The 25,818-nt window shown below is 33.9% G+C and overlaps 1 protein-coding gene across 2 annotated transcripts in view; it reads right to left on the reverse strand.

Moving 5' to 3' along the window:
- Positions 1-25,818, reverse strand: part of AKAP10 (A-kinase anchoring protein 10) — a 78,548-nt gene that overhangs the window by 14,478 nt on the left and 38,252 nt on the right. The window contains exons 5-13 of one of the 2 annotated variants that reach the window (XR_004951289.1): positions 22,415-22,513; positions 18,397-18,481; positions 17,449-17,572; positions 15,924-16,060; positions 13,493-13,637; positions 11,624-11,797; positions 7,279-7,388; positions 4,661-4,743; positions 2,189-2,298 (exon numbers count right to left, since the gene is read on the reverse strand). Coding sequence is in view for 1 of the 2 variants with exons in the window: in XM_016145138.2 (XP_016000624.2) it covers positions 4,661-4,743; positions 7,279-7,388; positions 11,624-11,797; positions 13,493-13,637; positions 15,924-16,060; positions 17,449-17,572; positions 18,397-18,481; positions 22,415-22,513 (957 nt within the window). In the remaining variant the exon portion in view is untranslated. The remainder of the gene's footprint in view (positions 1-2,188; positions 2,299-4,660; positions 4,744-7,278; positions 7,389-11,623; positions 11,798-13,492; positions 13,638-15,923; positions 16,061-17,448; positions 17,573-18,396; positions 18,482-22,414; positions 22,514-25,818) is intronic. The other variant, XM_016145138.2, reaches the window with a different exon arrangement.

Raw genomic sequence — 25,818 nt, forward strand, 5'->3', positions numbered from 1 at the left:
GCCTTCTTTTCTCCTCTCTTTAGGGACATCTCATCCCCTCTTGTGGCTTTAACTTCCTTCAAAATGCAAATAACTAAAAAAACCCTCACCTTTAGGTATCAAACCCATACTTATAAATTATCCTAAAGGCAACTCAAACTTAACATGTTCCAAATGGAGCTCATCTGTCTCCCACCTACCTTTTCTTATATCCTCTATCTCAGAAATTAATTTAATCCTCTATTAAAAATCAACAATTTTTCATCCAGAGAATCCATGTTTAGAAAACCTAGACTATCTTCATTTACTTTCCACATGAAATCTGTGACCAAATTCTACCTTGGATGCACTCGCTTGAATTCCTTCTTGGAAGTCATAAATCTGACCCTCTTTCTAATTCCTGCTACCATTACCTATCTTTAAATCCTCTTTTCCTCTATCCACATTACTCGCTAATCCTATTACCTGACTGGTTTCATTCATACCAGTCTCTAACTCCAATTCATTTTTATACTCCTACCAGAAAAATGCACCTAGTCAGTATTCTGCTTAGAAATCCCTGATAACTATATGACATGAATCCGGGCTTCTTAATATGACATGCAAGTGTTTTCACAATTTAAGTACAGCTTCATTTCCACCACTCCATCCAGGCATCAGGGAATTGCCACTATAGGGACCACATGCTCACAACATCCTTTATATTCCTTCTTGTTACACGTTCGCCTAGATGATTTGAATGTAACTTCTAAAATTACCTTGCTTGCCCTGAAAGCAATGTTCTCATTTTCTCAGAAGCCCTGAGATACACTCTTCTCAAAATTCAACCCTTTCCTCTGTGCTCTATTATCAGGGTTTTAAAATCCAAAATGGAACTATAGGCTGATAAATGATGGACCATTCTTTGTAGCTGCCCTAGGCAAGAAAGGAGAGGAAGGGAGAAGTAGAGCTAAACTGCAAACGACTGTTGTCAAAATGGCATTCTGAACCAAAGGCCTGGGTGTTGCTATTATTCTGCCATGTGATCCCTAACAAGTTACAATTTCCCTTATCCTCAAATTCTTCATTTGTAGAATAAGGAGATGGTATCCACAGATGTATCATCTCAGATTTGCTTGAGATTGACATTGCTAAGAAACCTCCATTATTTTGGGTCTGAGAAGGAGAAAGTGGGGCTCTTGAGTATCCCCCTGAGGAATTTAGTGTCTATGTCATTTTGAAAAATTATTTTCTTCTTAAATAAAATAAATATGACCGATAATCTTACCACCCAGATGATCTCTACAGAAATTCTTCTAGATTAATTAATTAATTCAATCAACAAACATGTAATGAGTCACTACCACGTGCCAGGCATAATTTTAGAATCAGGAAATATAGTGTCAAATAAAACAGACAAAATCCCCATTCTCAGAAAGATAACATTCTAGTCATGAAAGATAGACTAAAAACAAGTATGCAAATAAATGAACAAGGTAATTTCAGACAGTGAATAAGAAAAGAAATGGTGTGTTAGTGGTACAGATGATTTTAGATCATGTGGGGTGGGAAGTCCTCTCTGAAGAGAGAATATTTGCAATGAAAAGGAGCCAGTTGTTACATGAACACACGGGAACACTGTCATGGCAGGGGAAACAGCAACTGCAGAGGCCCTAAAAAGGAAGGAGTATCAGGAAAAGATGAAAGGAGAGTCCAATTAAAGCTTCTTAGTCCGTGAAAGAAAGAGTGGTTCGAGGTAAAACTTCAGAGATGGACAGGGGGCATCATTCAAAGATCACAACAAAGAGGAGATAGGAAGCCATAGGGGAAGAGATGAATGGGTGATTAAGAGGTAAAACATACAGGATAAGAAAATTCAAAAGCAAACAAAAAGGGTATAATGAAAAGTAAAATGTACCACTCTCTTCTCATCCCTAAAGTAATGTGTTACATTTGTGTATCCTTCTAGGCTATATATGTGTATATACTTTTAAAAACACCATATACAACATCACCTAGATGTATTCTAACCAAAAAGTATAACTCAAATCATCAAGACCTTAGGTACAACTTCCAGTTTACAAGAAATGTAGAGGAAAAAGGAACAACTAAATAACCCAATAAACAACCAGGAAAATAGCTGGGCATTTTATAAGATAGCGTGATAGGCTTACCAAGTCGGGGTCATATAAAAGGGAGTAAACTAGATTAAAATAAACTCAGACTATACCCTCTTATTTGTATCCTCGGCATCTAGCACAGTGTCCAGCACACAGGAATCACTCAAATGCCTTCTGAATGAATGAAAGGAATCTGTAGGCTTCTATTTTACATCATTCCCTTAACAAAAAAAATATATGACTTAAAGAGACATTTGAACAACTAGAGAAAACATCAGGATATATGGATTGGTTTACTCGAATTGCAGAAATGCCTATTCATTACTTTATGTAGGCGTGTGTCAAATTAATGATGCAAGTAATCTGATGGAGAGGCTTGCTGGCAGAGATATAATCCTGTAGCCTCTACCTTCAAATATAACCCAAATATGACCATTCTTCCACTATCTAATCCACAACTACCATCATCGTCCTTTATATAGACCATGGCCAAGAATGCTGTTTCCCTGCTTCTCCACTTAAACCCCTACACTCTTATTTTCCAAACAGCTGTTATAGCCATTCCTTTAAAACATAAATCATATCATGTTATTCCCCTGCTCCAACTTGCAATGTGTCTCCAAAACTTTAAGTCTCTACGATAGTTTGTGGTAAGCCTCCCAACCTCATTCACCTTCTACCACTTAGCCCTTTCCTCACTCCTCTTTGGCTACACTGGTCTTGCTGTTCCTTGATTCCTTGATTATGCCGAGCTCTTAAGCTTCAGGGTCCTTATTCTTGTCTCTTCTGCCAAGAATGCCCTTCCTCCAGAAATTGCCCCATTTGCTCAGGCCTCTACTCAAAAAACTACTTCCTCAGTGAGACCTTTCCTGACAACCAATGCTAAAATAGCATTCCTCACACTCATCCACTTACTTACTCTGTTTATATGTTTATGTATAAAATATATAAAATATATAATAAGCACATATGCCTACACTATATTTATCTATTTACGGGTCTCCTCCATGATAATGTAAACTCCCTCAGAGCAGAAATTTTATTTTCTTCCCAATACTTAAGAGTGGTAGATGCATATAGTAGGTATTCATATTTTAGAATGAATTAATAAATGAATAATATGAAGAGACTGAATGAATAGAATTAATATCAATCATGGTTTAGGGAGAAACTTCTTATATGTCTTTACTCATAATATACTTCGATTCACATAAAAAAAAAAAAAGAAAGAAAGAAACTGCAAACATACAACACCTAAACTCTGGAGCAATACTTCTTCATGAGCTGTCAGAGGAATAAGACGAGCTTTCAAAAAAAAAACACAAAAACTCAGCTCAGAGAGTCTATTAATACCAAAAACCCTATTAACCCCACTGATAGAAGCTACTGTACAGTGTAGAATTTTTCCTGGACATTACCTCACAGAGGTTGTTTAGCACTTCCTCTGCTCCAAGGTCATCCGTGACTTCTTCCTAGTATTCACCTTTTACCCAAAGAAAGACACTACTAGACTATAAATTTCTTAATGGCAGGATCTATATCTTTCAAACTGCCCAGAGAATACGAGTACATAGAAGCACTCAAAAGTTTTTTACTAAATGAACTGTGTACTCTTCCTTCAGTCTTAACATTTTCCCCAACTGTGTACCTTTGACTTCTCTGGCAAAACAAGAAATAAAATCAATTATTTGGATAAACTAATAAAGTTAAATAGGTAGCACCCTTTTTTAGTCTAAATTATTTTAATAATTGTACATTCTGCATACTCTGTAAATGTATATTTAACCTAAAAAGAGGCTATTCATCAACCAAATTGTTATAATTCTTTACCCAAACAACAGCTGTCTTAAAAAAATAAGATAAACATAATAGGAATGTAGTCCTATTAAACTAGTAAATTAGGAAAATTAGTAATAACTCTTAATATTAAACACACTTATCAAAATGGAGCATTTTCTTCTTACGAAAGCTAGTATCTTTTACTCAAGACAATACTGTCAATCCAATCACACTGAAAAATTTCTAGTTATCACTGAATGAATCTACACTGATTTCCAAAATCTTCCTGTGTAAACCAACTGTTTGGAAGTTGAAATTAGTCATAAAAATATGCGCTTGTGAAAAAGGATTTCTGTGTTTAACTCTTGACATTTGACCAAGCACTCTTCTGTTGTTTAAACAAAGGATCTGAATTTCAACCATTAATATTTTCCACATATATTTCATAATAACTTTTAGTGATTCAGAGGAAATTTAACAAAAATAAAGGGTCTCGAGATAAACTTCAAGTCCAACCTGGATTGGGTATTCCCCCATTAAACAAAAAGGTGATGAATATTTTTTCATATATATGTGTCTGTTGAATGGTAAAGCAAGTTCAAAAACTTCTGATTCAGAGAGAGACTGTATAGAGATGTGATTGCATGAAGCCCTTGTACTCCCTTCTGACTATAAATATAAGGTGAAAGATATGGCAGTTATTTCATAAAATAAAGTTTAAATCTTAAAAGATCCTTCACTTATATACAGTCAATGACTATTGTGAGTAAAGGCTTAATACTTCATATAAAAACACCACAAACCTTTTGATTTCTTTACATCAGGTTCAGGCTCAGATTCTCGGATGAACTGCCCCAAGTCACTGACTCTTCCAAATGTCATCTTCCTAAGTAAGTATAAAAAAGAATAACACCCAATTTTAAACTAAGAAGGAAAAAGTAAGTTTTTAAGCATTTCAACTCAATCTAGAAATCCAATTTATAGCCATCTCATGTTATTAAAAATGGGGTTTATTTAAAATAGAACCATCCCCTACAGAAAGCAAAATAATCTTTAATTCAATGTCATTCCACTCAAAATCCCAAAAAGGTTTATGAAACATGACAAGTTAAGAGGTAATTCACACTTCTAAAATTCAAATAGAAGAGAAAAGGCACAAGAATAGCCAAGATAATTTTATAAAGAAAGGATTAAAAGGTAGGGCAAAATATATTGGAAAGCTAGAGTAATTATATATAATAATTACATGTTATAAAGCTATAGTAATATAAAGCAAAGTTAAAAGAAAAAACACAGTGAAAGGTCTTATTTTTAACAGCTATTACTAACCAATAATTAATATCCAGAAATACACCAAATTCTAACAAGTCATTAAGAAATTACCCAAAAGAAAAATGCAAAAAGGAGATCAATAGTCAATTCATAGAAGAACCTCAACAACCATCAAACATGCCAAAAGGAGCTCTATCTCATGAACATAATCCAAGATTGGCAAAAATAAATAAGTAAATAAATAAATAAAGTTTGATATTATTTAATATTGACAAGGATGTGTGGAAAATTAATAACAGATAAGAATGTAAAATGTGCAAATATTTTTAAAGGTAAATTGATAAGATCTATTAGAATTTAAAATCTGTTTTTTGGTACAAGGAAGTATATTTTAAAAAGTTCTTTGCTATACTGTGGATAACAATGAAAAATTGAAAACAACTTAAATTCTCATTAATACCAAAATGATCAAATAGGGACACTACATACTATGGAATATTTTGCTACAGTTATGCACTAGAATTACTATTAGATATATAGACTACTACAACATAGTTAAAATGAGGTAACTCTGCGGGCTAAAAAAAAAATCTACAAAACTCATTATGAATGAAAACCCAAGATACAGAATAAAGGGTTATATCAATTACATAAAAATAAGCAAACAAAAATATACACCATACCATAACTCATCCTGAGTAAGGAAGGAAAGAAATTAAAGCACTGATGTGTGATCAAAGGGGACATCAGTCTTATCTGTAATTTAATTTTTTATAAGAAGGGTTTAATGTATTCATAATTAAAAATTAGTTAAAAGAAAAATTTTGTGATGTCTGTGTATTATTTCATTTCAGGAAAAATGGATCTTATTTTAGAGATATCCTTCCTAATAAGTCATCATTTCATATACAGGTCCTATATAACAACTGAGAGAAAACTTGTTTGCCTTGACAAAAATTTCAGAAAGATGCTAAAACCATAAAGTTAAAACACTTAAACTATCTTTAAAGATGGAGAACATCCTCTATTTATGATCCATTTTAAAATTATTTTTTAAATGTAGATTTATTTTATACACTCCAAAAGAAACTAAGTAAAATATCTTGCAATTGATAGACTTTCTTAAGTAAAGTTTTAAATACATGAACCAACCATTCCTTAAGAATAAATATAATCTTTGGGAATTAACTCATTTAGGCGTACTGTCCACTACTTCCTAAAAGAAGGAATAAAGATTAGTACAACCTGACACAGCTGAAGTGTGCTTTCCAAAATAATGTGGTCAAATAACCTTTATTTACTTCAAAGTACCTTTCAGACTCCTTTGTCTTCCAAATATCACTGTTACTTTCTGATAAAAGCAATTAAACATGTTGAAATCCCTCTTCTATAGCACTAAGGGGACTGGGGTTGGGGTGAAGTAATCAAGCCTTTACATGGGATTATGTGGTAACCAAGCCACCTTTAGGGAAGAGGAAGTGATTTTATAATTTGATTTGTGGTAAAATTCAATAAGTGGCATATCCTATGAGTCCCTGTCTTTTTGTTATAGGATAAAATAAGCAACCAAGGTAATTCTTAAACACAAAGGAGCAATTTTATTCCATAGTCTAAGTATTAGTTATATAGTTCATAATAAATGATGTTGGCATCTTTGTATATTTATTTTTGCTTTTAAGACAAGGACTTTAAAATAGCTAACATGTGAATCAAATGAAATATGGAAGACAGCCCAAAACATACTATATAAATGACACTCATCACTCTTGTATATGGTGATGGAATGATAATGGTAATATTTATGAAGTCCTTATTAGATACCAGGCAATGTTTTAAATGCTTTTATGTGTTATCTCATTTAATACCTTCAACAACGCAATGAAGTAGTAATGTTACCCTCATTTTTTTACATTAAAAAACCAAGACACAAAGAGGTTAAGTAGCTTGCAAATAAATGGCTGAGACAAGATTAAAACTCAGTAAGTCATTCCTGAGCCTTCACTGTTAACCACATTCTACTGTGTACTATATGTAAAAGTACTGGGCATGTAATTATAGATTAGAAACAACTATAAAATGTTTAATTAAAAGATAAAAGGATGCGAAATTCTTTACACTTGTAAAAATTCAAGACGTGTGCCAAACTTACCCTGCATATGTCCTTTGATATAAAGATTCTGGATCCAGACTTGCAGCATCCACAATTATCGCTTCATCAAAATTTTTAAGAATTTTAACACTGGCTTTTTTCACACTGGACTACAACAGAAATTGTAAAATTAATAGTGTATTATTCAGGAATCAAATCAGTCCTGGGTTTGGAATATGACAGATTTGTACAAAAACTTCGGTGTTTAAATATTAAACAATATTAAAATTTACATTTGGCATTTATATGCTAAATCTGTTTTTCTTAATAACCTAAGTTCTAATAAATATGCCGTCTTCACAGCATTACGTTCCCATGTGTGCAAAACTCCCATTCGTCCAGGCATATGATCTTGGTTAACAATGTAAAGTCCAACTTATATGAGATAAAATGAATGTTTTTAATTCTCAGTGAGGCCATGTGACAAAAGAAAAGCTAAAAAAAAAAAAAAACTTTCTAAAATGACCAGCTAGATGAGTGTAATAAGTTCCCCTCCAGTATTCTACCTCCCACTCCTGACCTCTACAAAAAAGCAAGTCAGAATTCATATTTCTATGAAATACAGAGGCATAGATTGATCTAGAAATTTCACTTCTAAAAATTCAACTACAGACTCACACTCATGTGATATGACTTCTATATGATTATTCACTGCAATATTGTTTAAAAAAACAAAAGACAGGAACACGCTTAAATTCCATAACTAAAGTATAGGTTAAATTAATAAAATAAATAACTGAACAGACACTTAGAGAACACTCTATAGGGTGGGAGAAGAGGAAGGGCACACTTTATGTACCCAGAAGAGGATGTAAGTAAAAACAAAGAGGCACCAAAACAGAGAGAATACTTCTACGAGGCCATAACTACACAGATTCCAAAACCAAACATCACAAGAAAAAAAACAAAACAAAACTTCAGACTAGTACTTATTGAGCACTGACGCAAAATCCTCAACAACATACTAGCAAACCAAATCTAGCAACATATAAAAATAATTATACACCACAACCAAGTAAGGTTTAACCCAAAAATGAATGGCTGGTTTAATATCTGAGAAGTAATTACTGCAGTATGACACATCAATAGAATAAAAACCAAAAGCCTGTATATAGCTCAACTGATAAAGAGCATATGACAAAACTCAACACAATTTCCTTATTAAAAAATTCAACAAATTAGGAATAGTAGGAAACTTCCTCTACTTGATAAAGAGCATTTATGAAAAACCCACACCTAATACTGTACTAAATGGTGAAAAACTGAAAGCTTTCCCCTGAGATCAGGAATCAGACAAAGACACCCATTTTAACCACTTCTATTCAACACTACACTAGAAATTCTAGACGGAGCAATTGGGCAAGGAAAGGAAATAAAAGGCATCCAAAGTTGGATAGAAAGAAAAAAAACTATTCCTATTCTCCAATGATAACCTAAAATGAAATTCTCAAATGAAAATCCTAAAGAACCCATAAGAAAACTTAGCCCTAACAAATGAATTTAGTAAAGTCAACAGTAGAAGAGCAACACATAAAAAGCAGTTCTATTTCTATGCACTATCAACTATGACTTAAAAGATGAAATTATATATAATCAGTGTTTCATAATGTTTTTAGAATAGGAGGATATGTAAGGTTTGCTTTCCCAGACCTAAAAAAAGAAAGAAAAGAAAAGAAAATGAATAAACATCAAAAACATTTCTTGAAAGGAAGAATTTGATTCAATTCAAGATTATAAGAAGTGATAGTTTAAAGAGAAAGTTTTAACAAAAATATTTATAGTTCAGGGAAAACAACGTAAGCACAAAAGCTGAACTGCAAAACTTCAATTGCCTAGTCCTGATTAACTCTTAGGAAGAAAATCTTCATTAAGAACCCTCTCAAATAAATAAATAGAATATAAATGCAACTTAAAATCACCCAGGGTCTTGATATTTAAAAATAAAAAAACTTTACAGAATGTTTAAATTGAAAAAGTGGGCAAATATGATATATCTTAGAAATAAAGTTTGTCAAATGAAAAAATAAAAAAAAATTCTACTTGTAATAGCATATAAAAGAATAAAATACTTAGAAATAAACTGATCCAAGAAGGTATAAAATTTGTATACTGAAAACTACAAAATGTTGCCAAAAGAAATTAAAGACGGCCTAAACATAATGTTGTCTCATGTTCATGGTGGTGATGACTGCACACTCTGAATATACAAAATGTTAATGAAATGTACACTTCATAATGGTTAAGTTTAAGTGAATTTTACCTCGATAAAAAAATTACTTGTATTTTTATAAACTACAATAAATAACTTAAATATGATATTAAGAGAACAATTCCATTTAAAATAGCATCAAAAGAATATTTAAAAATAAATTTAAGAAATAAAAAACTTATACTTGAAAACTATAAAATATTGAAAGAAATTAAAGAAGATCTGAATAAATGAAAGGCAACCCATGTTTGTGAAGCAGAAGATTTAACATTGTTAAGATGGCAATACTCCCAAATTGATCTACTCTATGCACACCCTCAGAATCTTGACTGGTTTCTTCATAGAAATTGACGAGCTGATTCTAAAATTCATATGGAAACTTAAGGGACATCGAATCGTCAAGACAATCTTAAAAAAGAAGAACTAAGCTGGAGGACTCTCACTTCCTGATTTCAACAATTATTACAAAGCAACAGCAATTGAGTTAAACAGAATTAGCATTTGACCTAGAAATTCTATACCTAGGTGTATACACAAGAGAAATGAAAATATATATCCACACAAAAAAAACTTATCCAGTAGCGTTATTCATAATAGCCAAGGGTAGAAACAACCCAAATGTCCACCGACTGATGGATAAACAATATAGTGTGTCTGCACAATATTATTTGACCATAAAAAGAAATAAAGTTCTGATACATGCTAAAAATGGATGAACCTTGAAAAGATTATGCTAAGTGAAAGAAGCTAGTAACAGAAGACCACATATCATTCAGTTCCATTTATATGGAATGTCCAGAAGAAGCAAATCAACAGACAGAAAGGAGATTAGCTGTAGACTAGGGCTAGAGGAATGGAAGATTTGGAGAGGACAGTTAAAGGATAAAGAACAGGTTTCTTAGGCAGAAAAAAAATGTTCTAAAAAGGATTGTGATGATAGTTAAGCAACTCCATGATTATAAAGACCACTGAACTATACAATGTAAATGGGTGAATTGCATGGTTTATGAATAAACCCAATAAAGCTAATGACAAGAACAGGTAACGCTAATCTATGATATCAAAAGTCAGGATAACAGCAACCCTGGCAGGGAAGAGGCTAGTGACTGAAAGGGGACATGAGAGTTTCTGACATACTGATGAAGTTCTGTTTCTTGATCTGGATGCTGGTTACACGGGTTAGTTCTGTTTATGAGAAGTCTTTAAGTTATTGACAGTTATGATATATTGAGTTTTCTGTATGCATATTATTTCAACCAAAAATGTACAAACATATAGTTAGTACCTAGAGCTTTTAAGTGTCTAAAAAAGGCCAAAACATTTCAGCCTATGTCAAAAAACAAAATGGCAACCACATACAGCAGGTCACCTATATAACCTTAATAGGAGGAAAAGGTACTGAGGAGAGCCTTGTTGATGGCAATAAAACTGTACTGTCTAATAAATTAAGAAAATCTGTCCAAGGTCTAATGTTGAAAATCCAAAGTGTTATTTGTTTGTCAATATTGCTAAGAAAATAATTATGCTATATTATTGAACTTACGGTAAAGAACACCAGACAAAGAATATAGTTCTGGCTCTACCACTTACTTCTTAATATCTCTTTAAAGCTCTTCTCTTGGAGATAACACATTTCATGTGATTTTGGGGAGAATTATATAAGGTTTGATATGTAAAAGCACTCCAAAAAAAACAAAAAGTTTAAGGAAATGTACAATAGCACTACAGTTCAAAATGAAACCAAAACATTAAGAAATCTAGCAGTTCAATTATTATATTAAAAAAACATCCCAAATTTATTTACTACATTTCCAAAATAATTACACAGAGTTCTTCAGAGGCTATAAATATATATCAAAGTATTTAATTATTAAAAGTAACAGCTACGGTGTCCAACAGCATAATGGCCTGAATAAAATAGCATACCTTACAATATAATATACATCCATGGTATGTGGATGTTTTCATTTGAATTGAATCAAATACATTGATTAGAATATACAATAAGTAGGCTAATTTTATTTCTCCTTTGTTTCTTCTAGAACTTAAAACTTATACATGGGACCTGTTACTGGTATTTGAAGAAAAAGGTTTGTATTCCTTTCTTTCTAATGGTAGAGGCAAATTGGTTAATACCTGAGAAGCTGAGCTGTCAGAACCACCTGTGTGAGAGTCCTCAGGAGGGCCAACAGAACCATGAGCAGTCAGTGAAACAGTCCCTCCCAGAAATTCATCCCCTCGAACTGAATGAATAAGATCATTCAAATATTTATAATAAAGATTGCTGGACAAAAAGCCAGGCAAAAACACCTGAAAGAAAGGACAAACATTTTAAAGCTGAAATCAAATCCAACTAAAACTTTATTCTGAAACAAAATTTTACCACAATTCTACCAACTAGCACAAATGATTTTACTTCTCCTTGTTACACTCCAACTACTATCCTTTTACATACAGATTACACTGTAACTAAAATTATGTGTCCAATATATAGTTTTCCTTTCCCCAAAAACACTTGCCAAGAAACTATTACACACTTGATAGACTTCTCAGTGACCAGAAAACAGTCCAGGGAGCAGCTATATATTGAAACTAGATTTTTTGGTTTGCTATAAATATTGAAGTCTTTGTGTATATATTGATGTTAACTTTTGAACTGATTTCCTTATGATAAATTATCAGAAGTGTGATTACTGAGTTAAACAGTATGAACATTTTAGCTTTCATATATATGGCCAATTTACCCTTCCAAAGGATGTTATTAATTTGTGCCACTAGCAATGTAGACTGTTTTGACGCAAGTTTTCCAACACTGGATTGTGTTTTTTCAAATTATTTGTAAATAAATACTTGATGGTACATGGATATTTTCATTTGAATTTAAAAATTATTATGATGGTGAATAAGTTCTCATGTTAATTAGTGGCATATACTATTACCGACTTTTCCTTCATAGCACTTAGCACAATTGTGAATAATTGTGTTTAATATGTGCCTTCTTTATAGACAGGGCTCCAGAATGGCAGAAACCATGTTTGTTTTGTTTATCACTCTAACACCAATACCTACCACAAAAATATTCAAAGTATTGGTAAACAAATCATCTATGTCTTTTCCCCATTTGTCTACCTGATAGTATTCTTAAAAATTAGTATAAATTCTTTACATATGTACATTTAGTGAGAAATATTTTTAGATTTTGTTTTTCTCTGTATTTTAATTTTCTTTATTACCCAGGAAGTATAATATATGATATAGATCTGGAACTTTTCTTTTAAGATTAGAAAGGTTTTAATTTTAAATATGAAAAAATTATCCCTGATACTCTACTGAGTTTACCACTAGCTTTTTACTGATCTGATTTTTATATGTAACTCTTCCATATTCCTGGAATTCAGTTTCTATGTGTGGTATTATATAACAGTGCTTACTTAATCCTTTTCCACCTAGATACATATGACATATGTAAGCAACGTAACCTCATGGGCTTATCCTAGGCTCTGTGTAATGCCTGGAAAATCTGTTCTAGTTCATTAAAAGAATAAATCATTCACAAATTCTAATACTTTATTATTAATAAGATATTAACGATATCCTAAGTGATCACAATACTATACAAAATGAATGCTCCAACCCTGTTGAGGGATATTAGTGAACTATGTAAATTATTCCTAAGCTAACTTTGCCCAATACTACTATCTGATTATTAAGCACTTTACATATTTTACCTCATTTGTATCCTCAAAATAACTATAAAGTAAGTATCCATTTTACAGATGAGAAAAATGGCATTAAAAAATTTCAGTAACTGCCTGAGGTCGCTCAGCCTATAAAGGTTAAAATTAATACATACCAAGCCAGACTCAAAGACTCTGCTCTTAATTGCTATGTTGCACTGTTTCAATTTTCCACTGTTCTATTACATTTGGTTTTTCCCATGGTACATTTGCTGGGTTCCACCAGTAAAAACTTCTTGTAGCTTAATAGTTTTGGAGTTTTGGTTACCTTCTCCATGGTTGTCCAGGCCTGACGTAATGGAGTTGTAAAACAGTTAGGGAGTGGCCCACCTTCCCTGCAGATATTGGATTCAATTTCTAATCTTACGATGTCATCAAATCCAAGAGGATGTGTGGCCTGCAGGGAGAAGTACCTATGGTAGAAAGATAGCCAAAGTAAAACCAAATTCCACAGCAAATATAAGCAACTTCCAGCACCTACACCAGAGAATATTCTATGAGGGTACTTAATTCAGCCTGCAGACCTATGGAACTGGGTGATGACAGCCCTGCCACAATCTTTATTCCTCTCACCTCAAAGATATCTGAGTCAATCTGCTACCTCCCTATCTGCCTTCCATCATCCTTTGTTCTTGTTTAAGATATTTGAGGATCAGGCTAAAACTGAGGCAAAGAAATCAATCAATCACACATATTTAATGGGTACCTATTCTCTGTTCAGCACTTGGCAGAAAGAAATGGATTTAAAAGAGGTTGCCCTTTTAAATGGTCCTTTCCCTTAAAAAGAGAACAGAAAAGACCCCTGCACAGGATACAATGAGAACACACCATTAAAACTATAAGCCATATGTAATATACATGTAGGAATTCAAAACAAAAGAGCACTGAGGGTGCAATAGCTGGATTCGATGTATTTGGATAGAATAAATCTTGCTGATGATTTGGAATGGAAAGGAAAAGGAGTAATCATTGATAACTCAAAAGATTTTTATCTTCATAGGATATAATGCAACTAGTGTTTTAGTAAGCTGCTTATAAATGGATACTTTAACAAAAGCATTAAAGAAGAAAAACATATATATGTTCTCTTCCAAGCATTCTAGTGGCTTCTAATTTCTATAAATGATACAAATACACAAAGGCTGATGAAGCATGATTGTGCTGATGCATACATAAGATATAAAAACAAACAAGCAGAGTTTGACTGGTAAAGTCAAATTTAGCGCAATGAACTTGTCAAAATGACATGCCAGTAGGATGCTATACAGTAGTCTTCATTTAGAAATGGCTCCCAATATAAAAATGGGAAAACAAGGTCTCTGCTCTGTGTGGTACTGAGCTCCAGCTAGGACCTTACTAGTGCCACTCTTCTATTAATGGCATAAAGAAAACTTCCCTTTTTTTTTTTTTTTGTCATCAGTGTTTTCTTAACAAAATGTGAGTCTTCTATCTAATAACAAATGAGTTGGTTAATATTCCTCCATAATTTGAATTTTTGGGCACCCCCGACCAAATTTCTAAATGTAAACACCTACCATTTTAACATCCATAACAATGTTTCTTATATAATATTTCCCACAAATACACTAAAATAAACACTAGTTAAAACTGAGAATTGCACTCCAGTCCAAGTTCTACAACTAAACTGCCCTGTGATTTTGAGAAAGTCACTGCCTCTCTGGGCCTTAGTTTTCTTACCCGGAAGACAGGAAAATCAGACTAGCTCCCTGACCTATTCGTCAGAATCATCTGGGGTATTTTCTAAAAATAAAGATTCCCGGGTCACACCTCAAACCTGCTGAAACAAGAATCTCTTAGCAGGACTGGAAACCTATTTTTATTAAGTTCCCAAGTTGATTCTTATGCAGACAGCCTAATATGGGCCTGCAATGTTCAGGAACCACTGACCTATATGCTCTTAGCTCTCTTCCAACTCTAACATCCCTGGATTTTTCTCTATCCTCAAGTTATCCTCTTGGTGCTTGCTTGTGGATACAAATAATACATTACTTTTCTTTACAGAGTAAAAAAAAGTTAAATGCAAAGAAGGAACATCATGTGTTATGGAGCTGGCCACAGCTTTATCGCTTGCGTGATGTTTTCAATTCTGTTCACTGTAAGATTTTGCTATCCTCTCATTTTCGGTGAAAACCAATGAAAAACTATTATTCATTGAGTAGTTAATCTGGCTAAGCAGATTTGCACCAGAAAATAGAAGGCACCCATTCAAAGACATTTAGAACCCTTTCCAATGAGTTATATCTTCCTCATATATTCCCTACCCAAGTTTCAATTACCCGAACTTAAGTTTTTGAAAGTACCACGATTCCCCCAAGTTTCGTGACTTTGCTTGGGCCCCTGTGTTTGGCTAAAATGTTCTTTTCCACCTTCTCTGGCTAGCAAATTTCAATTCATTCTTTAGGATCCAATTAAATCTTTCTTTTGTGAAACCCTCCCTGAAGTCTACAATCATCATCATCATCTTGCCATCCACAAACAAAACTCCCCTAACCCCAGCAGAAAGTTTTGTTCTAAGGACCCCTAAAACTTTACATATACCATATGAAAAATGCAGCTTTTATGCTGCTTCCTGTGAGCTCAACAGCAAAGACTAAGTTTAATCATCTTTATTTCCAAAGTACATATCAAATACTCAATAAATATTTGCTGCGTTGAAAACATCTATCAATAAAACTCACTTGTCATATAAAATCATGGCATCGTTCTGTGCCTCCTGTCCATCATACTGGCCCTTTTTGGCAGCAAGCTGAGACTGGAAGTTATCTGCTGCCAGCCAGAACTGTAAGATATTCACTGCATCCTCTTTTTCCATGTACTAGAAGGAAAAATACAAGAGGAAAATAAGACTATAAACAGATTTCTCTCATCCTCCCTAATTTTTTTTTAACGCCTAAAGCACTTGGTATTCCTAGTTGGTCTTCCATCCAAGAATTAACCAGGCCCAACTCTGCTTAGCTGCCGAGATCAGATGAGATAGGGTACATTTAGGGTGGCATGGCTGTAGACTCATCATCCTTAATTTATCCTAACCATTAAACATGAATGGTACTGGTCCGTGTCCTGTTAGAAACCAGGTCGCACAGCAGGTGAGCAACAGACAAGCAAGCGAAACTTTATTTGTATTTGCAGCTGCTCCCCAGGACTAGCATCACCACCTCAGCTCCACCTCAGATCATCAGGCATTAGATTCTCATAGAAGTACCAGTCTCTGGTCCCAAAAAAATTGGGGACCGCTAGCCTAATACATTCACTTGTTCAGTTAATTCCAGTCAGCAACTTACAGTCATTTGAGATTGAAAAGTTTAAAAACATTGTTTCAGTGAGAGGCAAAAAAAAAACAACTAAGAAAAACCCACTATCACACAGCTAGATGCAAACTTTAGTGAACTGGAGTAAAAAGTACAGTAAAGATGGATTAGTAGTTCCTCACTGTCAATATACAAAGAGTAAAGTAACCAGACCAAGTCTTTTATATCTGATCATTTCCATCAATATATGCAGCCATATTAACCTGAACAAATGCTGACTTAAACTTATAGCAAAGATAGGGAGTGAAAAAATAAATTAACTGAACTGTATTCTTATAAGGAGACAGAACACAGGTGTGTATTTAAGTTACTGCTTTGTGAGACTGGGACTCCTCTTATTTCTGCTTTGTAATCACTTGCTTTGCAAAAAAGAATTTCATGTGCTGAAGCCTACAAATACCATTATATTAAAATATATGTCTCGAAGAGATCAATATACTCATTGCTTACTGAAAATGCTTTACTGGGCAAACCTATGAAGTAGCTAAAGCAAAAGTAATGACAGTATAAAAAATTTATTACTTTTCTCCCTCTCTTCTAAAGTCTCATCTCCGAATATTTGAGCACTGGAATTAAGTATTAACTTCTGTGGTTTTAAAACTGTTCTGAATAATTAAAAATGTGCAGTCCCTTAATTAGGTTTTTCAAATTAGAGTTTACATTGAATTTTCATGTTCTCTCTTTAATCTGTCATTAAAGTACTATTTCCATTTACATACAACTTAAAACAATAATTATTTTAAATAAATTATTTAAATAAAATTATTTAAATCCAATCAATCTTTTTGGAAATGATTTGTCTCTTCTATGTTACTTCCTATAGACAGGGCCTGAACATTTATAGTTTAGAGGCTGAAATGCTCTAAAAGAGTATGAAAAGAAATGCAGACTTTACCTCAGAGAAATAAAAGAGGGCTGACTCACAGAAGAGAATGTCAGCCAGGTAAACAGTTCCACTGGTCAGCACTTCAATCTGGTATTTACAGAAATGGTGACTTCGCAGAAACTCACTAAAGTGCCTGCATATGAACAAAAAAGGGACAATTTGAGGAAACGACCAAGGGAAAGCGCTTAACTGGGAAAAATATACTCTTTCCATATTGTGTCTATCGTTTTTTAAAAGCTTGGTCAACACTACCTCCCTTCCCATGTTGTCATTCCTGATTCCTCTACCTGTAAATAATCTCTCCCACCTCATAATGACTTTGTAGATCTCCTCTGATATTTAACACATTCTACCTTATATTCCATAAACAAAAGAATACGTCCTATTTCTCTTATTAGGCTATAACTTCAAGGCAGGACCTATATCTAATAGTGCTGTGCACAAAGCACCCTTTTCATAAATGTTAAATCAAAGAATAAATATGTAGATTTTTTAAGGGCATGCAGCAGTAATTTAAAAAAAAAAACTTGGAGGCAGTTCAACAAATCTATGTAGATTTAGTAATATGGCATGCATTAAGCTTAAAGCATACACTAACAAATTAGGATATCTTTCTGAAGACATGCACTGTTTAAATCAATAAACCAGTTCTAATAGTCACAATTATACACAAATGACTTCAGAATTAAAAACAAATTATTTTAACTTAGGAAATATTAAGATTCAAAATAAAAAAGATTCAATAAAAACTTTTTTTTTTTTAAATAGAGTTCTCAATTTACATTTAAAAGAAATCATTAACCAAGACAACCTTAGAGTATGCCTGTAAAGATCCTGTAAATATTCAAAATACTTAAATCCTCAAAGACACTTTGTTTTTATCTGAATGAAGCCCATTCCTAACACTGAACACAAATTCTCAAGATAACAAAATGTGAAATTATGAAATTAACTTACTCTTGCTCCATTGCACTAAAGACTATGGACTGTGCCAAAACGAAACAGTTGGGGTCCACCTGTCCATCTTCTCCACAAATCTTTGCTGGTAAATAATTAAATAATTAAAGAAATAGTAAATAATTAAATTTCTATTGAATACAAAATGTACACATTTGTGAATGAAAATAGGAAATAACTGTAAAGGCATGTAAATTAGGTTTTAAGTGGAACTAAGAGAAAATACAGGTGAACAGCTAATTTTGAGGTAGAGAAAGTCTTTGTAAGCATACATGCAAAAGCAGCAACCAAAAATTTTAGCATAAATTAATTTCTATACAGTAAAACACCCCAAAAACCAAATTAAAAGACAATTAGGATGAAAAAATTTGCAGCATGTATGACAGTTTACTCTATATATGACAAATTATTATTCATACATCAAGAGTTCTTACAAACTAACAAGAAATATACTGAAAGAAAAATGAGCAAACATGAAAAGATAATTCACAAAAGAGTATGTAAATATAATTATAGATTAGAATGAGACACTCCAACTTTTGTCTAGTAAATTAGCATAAAAGTGTTTTAAAAATCCATATTTCTTATTGTTTAACAATATATACACTTGAGCAAGGGCATGGGAAAATTGACACTAGTGTTAGTGAGAATATAAATTGATGTATCTTTCTAGAGGGCCATTTGACAGTTTCTAGCATAAGCTTTCAATCAGCAATTCCATTTCTAGGACTGTAACCTAAAGAATTATAGATTTATGAAAAGGTTTATCGGTAAAAAATTTTATCAAAATGTTATTCAATAGGAATTTTAAAACATAAAATATGCTAAAATTAAAAATTGTCTAAAGAAACTGTAAGACATCAATAAGCTGTTAAACTAGTAAACACGACTAGAAAAAAACCATACAACCATAATGGCTGGTTTCACTTTAAGTTCATGACCTTAATGGGACATTAATGAAACCCAAGAATCCTACTATAGTTTCCTGGTCCATTTACTCTGACATTCTCCTAGACAACACATGGCACATATTCTCTTCCCTTCTTAAACCTTCTGTTCTCTTTGCTGATGACTTGGCTTCCTTCCTCACTAAGACAACTATCAGAAAATTACTTCTATCAGAAAATTACTTCTACCACTTCCCACCATATCTAGCAACCCACTTGCATCTCTACCCATATACTCTGCACTCTCTCCTGTTACTACGGATGAACTGTCCTTGCTTCTACCTGAACAATCCTCTATTTGAGCAATGAGCCCATCCTCTTTTCCCCTCAAGACTTCTTTATTACAGAAGATGTCCCCTTCTCCTGCATCGAGTTTTTCACTATTGCCTTATTCTCACCAGCTTTATACACTGTTTGTACACTGTGCTTATATACTTGTTTGTATGCTATCATACACCTTAAATGTTTATAACATGTCACCCTAAAAACAAAAACCACTGTCCTTTAACATTCCCTTTCAGCTCATCTTTAGTGCAAAATGCCTTGCCCCTACTTGCTGTCTTCATTCTCCTATTCTCTCTTAAGATTCCAATTAAGTTTTTGTCCTTGAAGGTCCACTGTAATTAAGATGACCAGAGGCCCAGATGCCCATCAGGTTGCCAAATTCATTCCATTCCTACTATTCATCATACATAACCCATTCAGCATGATTTAACATCTTTAATTACTCCCTTCCTCCCAGAAACATTTTTCACTTGGCTTTTTGATACACAGTGATATAGGAGGGTCTACATTACTACTGGCTGTTACTTTTAAGTCTCCTTTGCCAGTTCTTCCTCAACTGACAGACTTCTAAATGTTAGGCCAGCCCCAGAATTCTGTCCTTAGACCTCTTGCTTTCACATATTATACTCATTCCCATGGTAATCCAGTTTCATGACTCTAAACCCATCTATATGCTGATGACTTCCAAACATGTATCTCCAACCTAGACCTCTCTCCTTAACTCCTAAAGTGGATGTCTGACTGCCTACTTGACATTCACCATTTGGATGTCTAAAACCCAAACTCCTGATTTTCCCCATAAGCCATTACACTCACAATCCTCCTTATCTTATAATTGGTTAATTTCGCTCTTCCAGGTATTCAGTCATGCTTGATTCCTTTTTTCCTCTCACACCACTTACTTCCAAGCCACCAGCAAATTCTGTCAGCTGTACCTTCAAAGTATTTTAAAAATTTCACCACTTCAAGGATTTGTGGAAGAAGGAAGAAGTAGTAGAAGCATAGTTTTAGGGTCATTCTGAATCCTCACATAAAAAACAGTAAGTAGACAGCAACATCAAAAACACACGAATAACATTTACGACAAAACTAGGCAAGTGGGATACAGAATAATAATAGCTAAAGTGGAGACCTCTTCAAACTGTAACTCGCTTAAAGTACAGCTATATTAAAATGTTATCACTGTAACAGGAGATAAATAATTAAAGCAGGATTCAGAAGAATGAGGCTCAAAGAGGAAAAGTGGTAAAGACATAGAGGTAATTAGCATTTTTAAATGCATAATAATAGACAATGGGATGGAAATTTTCTTGGATCCCTAGATCACTAAATCTTATCAACTTGATCCTTCATAATAATTTTCTCCTCATGGGATTATATCATTAATTTGATAAAGTTTAAGAAAAGGAAAATTAGAATTGCAGTCACATTTCATTCTTAAATTATTTGGCTCAAAACCCCCTCCTTTTCTCCCCTACTCCAGTTTGATTACCAAGTGGTATAAACAAATGCCCAAAAGAATCACTAGCCAACTAATTCCTCAAATAGCCAAATTCTAATTAGTTAGTACACCCCAGTTTTATTATTAGGAACACTCAGTCTAGGGAAGTCTGGAAGATGGTAGCAACAAATTCCCACAGAAAAAAATAGAGGAGCAACATAGAAAAATCAAAAACCCACAACAAAATATACAACAAAACTTGGTAAAACTCCCGAAATACAAGCAGATAAGGACAAACCACCAAGACCTGTGTTATAGGTGTCTGTGTGGGTGAAAGAAAAGGAAAACAATGGGGGCAGCATCTGATGGATCCCAAAATAGCCAACAATTAGTTGTTCACTGTTATAAAGCACGGTGAGTGAATTTAAGAACCACAGCTGAGACTGGAGGCGGTTTCACTGTCTCCTATGAGTGCGAAGGACCTGCAGTAAAGACTAAAAGAGCCCCATGCTGTAAAGAATCTGCTAGGAATAGAATAACATGCTATATTTTATATGTCAAAAATATTAAATTTTTGTAATAAAAATAAAAAACTTAGAACTAAGACTTAATAACATTTGTTTAACAGATAAATTTTATCTGTGATTACAGGTGCACCCAAGGTCTTTCTAATGCAACAGTAAAAACTTTCAAACTTTTTATTTTACTATATTTTCATAGAAACATATTTGTGACTCAGTATACACATACATATGTGTGTATACGATGGTAACAATTTCCTGAAATATTTGTTGGCTCTTATTACTAGCACTTTGATTTTTCTATTCCAGCATTTTTGGGCAGGGGGATGAGGACAAAAGAGGTTGATCTCAGTGCACAGTTTGAAAGGGAATGCCAAGTAGCGTACTAGTTAATGTGTAGGGGTCTTGTTTCAAATCCTGACTGCCATTTCTGAGCTGTGTTACCTTGGGCAAATTACTAACCTTCTCTGTGCTTCAGTTTTGTCATATAAAATAATAACCAAATTCATGTGCTGCAAGGTTCTTTAGAAGGTTAAATCAGTTTATCCATGGAAACAGCTTAGAATATTGCCTGGGACCTGGGAAGTACTCACTAAATGTGTGCTATTACTGTTCTTGCTGCTGCTGTTATTCAAGTCAAAGTCTAAGAATTTGGGTCCAATATATGAGAAAAAGTTCGTAAGTAAACGACAATCGTATGTAATAAAGTACTCTGAATAGAGATTAGGAAAGGATATATTAAATTCCATGCTCATAAAAAATTCTCTTAAATTAGTAACCAAAAATAGGCATTTTACTTTGTCAAAGCTTCAAGCACTGCTTACCTATGATGTCATTTCTCATTGCTTCTGTAATTGGTATTGGTTTAGCAGCATCTGGAGATATGTATTTGGTAAAAGTATTCACTGCATCTTGTTCTATACCTGCAAAGGAAGAAGGGGACAACTTCAAAAATCAAAACACACCTTGACCTAGTAGTGGACTATGTTCCTAAATACCAAGGTTTAGCTTGCTGTGTGCCCAGGAACATAGATGTGTGCACGCACATATGTACAAATATATATTTGTATTTGTAATTATAAATATGTGTATGTGTGTGTGTGTGTGTGTGTGTATGTGTGTGTATATAGACATATATTTAGGATAAAACAAGCCTCATCATTCTATTGCTTTTTCACTGTTTGGTTTATAGAACAGCAGTTATATGTGAATTATCCCCTTCACTCCTTGCCTAAGCTAATAGCAATAATTTATACATGTTCTCTTTCCATGTCTCTGCTTTGAAGTCCAAACTTAAAGGATGTGCACAGCGATAAAACAATAGCAGCTCAAAAATTATTTATAAATTTAAGTTTTAAATAGTTTCCAAAATGTTTTCACATTCATGAATACTACATTCATTCGACCTTCAAAACCCTAGGTGAAAACAATGAATCTCAAACTTTTTAGTCTCAGGACTTTGAAATCTTAAAAATTACTGAGGACCCTAAAGAGCTTCTGTTTATTAGTTTTATTTATATATATTAAAGTATTAGAAGTTAAAGTGAAAAAAATTAATATTAAACCTGTTAGAAGTTAACATAAACAAGATTTTTTAATAGAAAATAACTATTTTGCTAACAAAAAATTAATAAGGTCATTATTTTACATTTGTCAATAGCAAACTATTGGATTCTCATATTTGTTTAGGTATTCAATCTGCTGTGCTATTTTGTTTTGGTTGAAGTATACTGTGATATCATGATATAATAAGAAGAACATAAATATATAGTCTTCATCCTGGATCCTGGCACAGAGCTTCTAAAACCCTAGGAATTTCCTGAGTGGTAGGGGCGATATGAGCATCTTCTATTATTTATAAGCCCCTTTCAAGCCCCTTTAAACCCACACATTTCAACCATAGGAAAGTTTACAGTAATGAGGTGACTGGTAGAATGAAGGCTGGTTGCTAGAAGAACCAATCATGTGATTAAAGCATTGGAATTTTCAGCCCTACTTCCTGACCTCTTAGGAAAGGAGAGGAGGTGGGAATCATCAAATTATTCGCTAATGGTCAATGATTTAATTAATCATGCTCATATAATAGAACCATAAAAACTCTCAATGAAGCGGTTCAGAGTTTCCAGGTTGGTAAATGCACCCATGTACCAAAAGGGTAGCACACCCGAACTCCATAGAGACAGAAGCTCCTATACGTGAAACCCTTCTGGACCTTACCGTCTGTACCTCTTCATCTGGCTTTTCATTTGTGTACTTTATAATATCCTTTAAAATAAACCAGTAAACGTAAGTAGAGTGTTTCCCTAAGTTCTAAGAGCCATTATAGCAAATTATTGAACAAGAGGAATGGGTTGTGAGAATCCCTGATTTATAGCTGGTTGGCCAGAATGACAGGTAACAACTTAGAACTTGCAACTGGCATCTGAAGTGGTGGTGGGGGCAGTCTTGTGAGACTAAGGACTTAACCTGTGAGGTCTGCACTTGCTCCAGGTAGTGTCAGAATGAATTAAACTGTATGATGTCCAATTACTGTCCACAGAGAATTGAAGAATTGCATGGTGCAGGAAACCCACACATTTGGTATCAGAAGTGTTGTAAACAGTGAAACGGATTTCTTTTATACATATTAAGAAAATTAGGCCTCAGAGATGTATAGTTGGGAAAAGGAGTATTTTATGGCTTTTAGATAATTGTGGATATATGCTTTGATACCACACCAAAACTTGATAAGTAATAGTTTCTTAAAGGTTAGTTAGAATGTAGAAACTGTATCAATGAACTTGTTGTATTGTTACATTAAAATCCACTGGTCTATTTCCCACGTTTAATGAATATTTTACTCATGAATTATTTTATAGTATCAGATATTTTCAAATATTTTGGAAAACAATGGTTCATTGATTTATCTTCTAAATGTCGATATACTGCATCATGTAGTAGGAGACCCCAACCCACTGGCAATGCATGACCTGTTACCGGTACTTGGCCTGTTAGGAACTGGGCTGCACAGCAGAAGGTGAGCAGTGGGCGAGCCTGCAAAGCTTCATCTGTATTTACAGCCGCTCCCTGATGCTAGCCAGCATCACTGCCTCAGCTCCACCTCAGATGATCAGGCATTAGATTCTCATAGGAGTGCGAACCCTATTGTGAATTACACATGTGAGGGATCTAGGTTACACGTTCCTTATGAGAATCTAATGCCTGATCAACTGAGGTGGAGCTGAGGTGGTGATGCTAGTGTTGGGGAGCAGCTGCAAATACAGATTAACATTAACAAAGAGGTTTGACTGCACAGAGACCATAATAAATCAATTGCTTGCAGACTCATGTCAAAAATCTACAGTGAGTGGCAAGTTACAATTAAGCTGTATCTGGTGGCGGGCTTTAAGTCAGAATCCAACAGTTATTTTAGTCCATGTGTAGGCCACGCATTATTTTATTTACCACTTTCATCCATGCCTCTTTCCCACACTGTGCACTTACCTCAGCCACAAGCTAACCCTAGCTAGATGAGTAAAAAACAAATGTCACTGGGAAACTTCTTTGAAAAGGACAAAGACTCAATGATGAGACACCAGAAGATTCTAAGACTGCCAACAAAAAGACATTAAAAAGAAAATACCAAGAGTCCTACTTAAATTACAGGTTAACTACAACAAGTAATTCACATTCTCCAAGACCACTTTGTACAATATGTGGTGACCGGCTATCCAATAAAGCCATGAAACTGTCAAAACAGCTTCATCACATGGAAACCAAGCACCTGCATTAAAAGACAAGTCTCTGAAGTTTTTCAAAAGAAAAAACTGTGAACATGAAAAATAGAAGCAATATTGAAGGCCACCAGTTCATCAAAAGTGTCTGCGCTGAGAGCATCACTCTTAGTGTCTAACTGTATTACTAAATGCTAAGAAGCCCTTTACTATTGGTGAAGAGTTGATGATCCTGCCTGCTGCTAAGGACATTTGTAGTGAACTTTTAGGAGAGGCTGCTGTTTAAAAAGCAGCACTGTTCCTCTTTCAGCTAGCACCATAACTAGAGGAACTGATGAAATAGCAGAGGATATTGAGGCACAACTGTTATGGAAGATTAATGAGTCACCACGGTACACAATCCAGATTGATGAGTCTACAATGTTGACAACAAGGCAACAAGGCTTGTTTTTGTGTGATGTATTTTTCAGGAGGATGTGCATGAGGATGTTATGTGCACTTTTGTTGCCAGCCCA

The sequence above is a fragment of the Rousettus aegyptiacus genome, unplaced genomic scaffold, assembly GCF_014176215.1.
Source record: "Rousettus aegyptiacus isolate mRouAeg1 unplaced genomic scaffold, mRouAeg1.p scaffold_m13_p_6, whole genome shotgun sequence".
NCBI lineage: Eukaryota > Metazoa > Chordata > Mammalia > Chiroptera > Pteropodidae > Rousettus > Rousettus aegyptiacus.